Source organism: Pygoscelis adeliae, unplaced genomic scaffold (genome assembly GCF_000699105.1).
Source record: "Pygoscelis adeliae isolate BGI_AS28 unplaced genomic scaffold, ASM69910v1 Scaffold171, whole genome shotgun sequence".
Lineage (NCBI taxonomy): Eukaryota > Metazoa > Chordata > Aves > Sphenisciformes > Spheniscidae > Pygoscelis > Pygoscelis adeliae.
Genome location: NW_008824186.1, coordinates 2377303 through 2379396, shown reverse-complemented (window position 1 = coordinate 2379396; position 2094 = coordinate 2377303). Strand labels below are relative to the sequence as shown.

Here is a 2094-nt window from a genome sequence, read left to right as displayed (position 1 = left end):
TCCATGGTAGTCCAAAGTGTTTATCTGGAAGCTGGGGATTAACATTAGGCCAAGAACAAACATGCATCTGTTCCCTACCTAAAATCCTCAGAGAATCAAAGGAGGGGGGAAAAAGAGTGGAATAGAAAGATGAGGAGATATGAAAAAGATGTGATATGGAAAGATACTGAGTTTACAGGACAATTTTGATTTCAGAGGGCCCTTTGCTTTTCTCCTGTCAGCACTTAAGAAACAGCTCAAAGGGAAAAAGACAACTTTATTCTTCCACTATTACATATGTTCAAGAGTGCAACTCAGAAATGTACCTGGCAAATAGTAGTTTCTGAATAGATGAAGGCAGAAAAGAGCTTAATGGCCAGACAACTTCTTTGTCCGTAGTACCACTATTATCTAATGTCTCAGTTGCCTTGTCACAAAACTCTCCCATTTCTGATGGAGATTCAGTTATGCTTTTTATCCTACGTTCAAGCTGCCAGCTTGCTTTTATGGCAACTACTCTTCATGTTCTGTCTCTCTTCGACTAAACTGAAAACACCACTGCTACCTTCCCATATCAGACAGGAGAAGCAATGACAGCACAGCACAGGAAGAAGAGAGGTTGCTAATATTTAACAAGAAACAAGTAGGATGCTGTAGAGATAAATAAAAATTCCCAAGTTACAGAAACTATTCAGAGCTGCTCAAAGTTTAATTGGCATTCATCTGAAGTATCTGTGCATAACAAGGGAGCACAAGACTAATTTAGTCATTAGTCATAGAATGAAGAAGAGTTCTGCTGCTTGTCCACTACTTCTATAAATACTACAGCAGCTTGTAGAAGTCCCAAAGAATCCCACTTACACATTCAGAAATGCATACTATACTTACTTCCTTCAGATTACTTATTTCGGTCTCTTGTCTTTTATTCACCAATGTTAGTTTCTTATTGAGCTGTATCGCTTCCTGTACTTTAAACAAAAGTTAAAACATGTTAATATACACTTTCATATTTGAATGAACATTTGATTTATAACTGCAATGTATGTGTATATAATTTATAAAATAATTAAACATCTTTGTGGAAAGGAGACTAAGACTGAAAATACGACTCAATTACTTTTCCTGTGTAGTGTGACACTATGCTGGAGGATTACATCAGATGGTACCAGTTGTTCTATACCTCAAACAGTGAGTTAAGACTTTTCTGTATGTTGGTTTGCTTTTTTTATTTTTAAATTGTAAATTAATTTTTAGTGTCTTTTGGTGTCACTTTATTAGGATCACTTCTCCATTAACTCTTAATCTTAGTTTTGTTTTTTAACTAAGGCTTTTCTTGTAATTTTCTGATGAGCTTAATTATTTTTAGAGGACCACAGAACATAATGAACCACAGAACATTCAAATAATTGGGTTAACAGATGTACAGACTTAGATACATATAGGACATGGAAGACAGCAAACAGCAGAGGATAATGGAGAGGAAAACACTAAGAATAAGCTCTGTCCCTTTTGAAAAGGAAGGGAATTTTCTCTTAGACTTTATACAGGCCAAGATATCGCTAGGAAATTGCTTGAAGTTTCACAATGAAAAGCTGAAGATATTCACTGGTCCCAGTACTTTCTCAGTCACCTCTATTCAATCTTAGCATTTTGATCCTGTGAGGTCTCTCTTCAGCCTTTTTTATTTCCTGATTCCTCTTCATTCACTCCTCATCTTTATTTTCTCAAAAAGCTTCTGGCACAACACTTGTATTCAAGAACTCTAGACACTCCATCACACCCAGAAAGTTCTTTCCTTTTCTGTTAAAGATGGTAAGCATCATGGGGAATGATGGACAACAGCCTTACAATACAATAAGCAATTTTGCAGTTTTATATGAGAACATGTGCTTAACAAATGAAAATACTCAAGAATGTAGCAAGTATCTTCTGATACAACTTAGGAAAACCCCCGCAAAAACAAGCAGGCAAAAATTGGTAAAACTCTCTCCTATCTTTCAACAAGAGTCATGTGTTCACTCTCTAGCTTTAAAATAGTAATAGTGGGACATCGGTTAGGCAATAAAGTTTTAGATTTATTATAAGCTGTGGTATTTTCCCTATACAGCACTATAA

General features: G+C 35.7%; 1 protein-coding gene across 1 annotated transcript in view; it reads right to left on the bottom strand.

Moving 5' to 3' along the window:
- Positions 1 to 2094, bottom strand: part of CCDC73 (coiled-coil domain containing 73) — a 59704-nt gene that overhangs the window by 28566 nt on the left and 29044 nt on the right. Inside the window, exon 8 of the mRNA XM_009334503.1 lies at positions 868 to 947. Within this exon, the coding sequence (XP_009332778.1) occupies positions 868 to 947 (80 nt within the window). The remainder of the gene's footprint in view (positions 1 to 867; positions 948 to 2094) is intronic.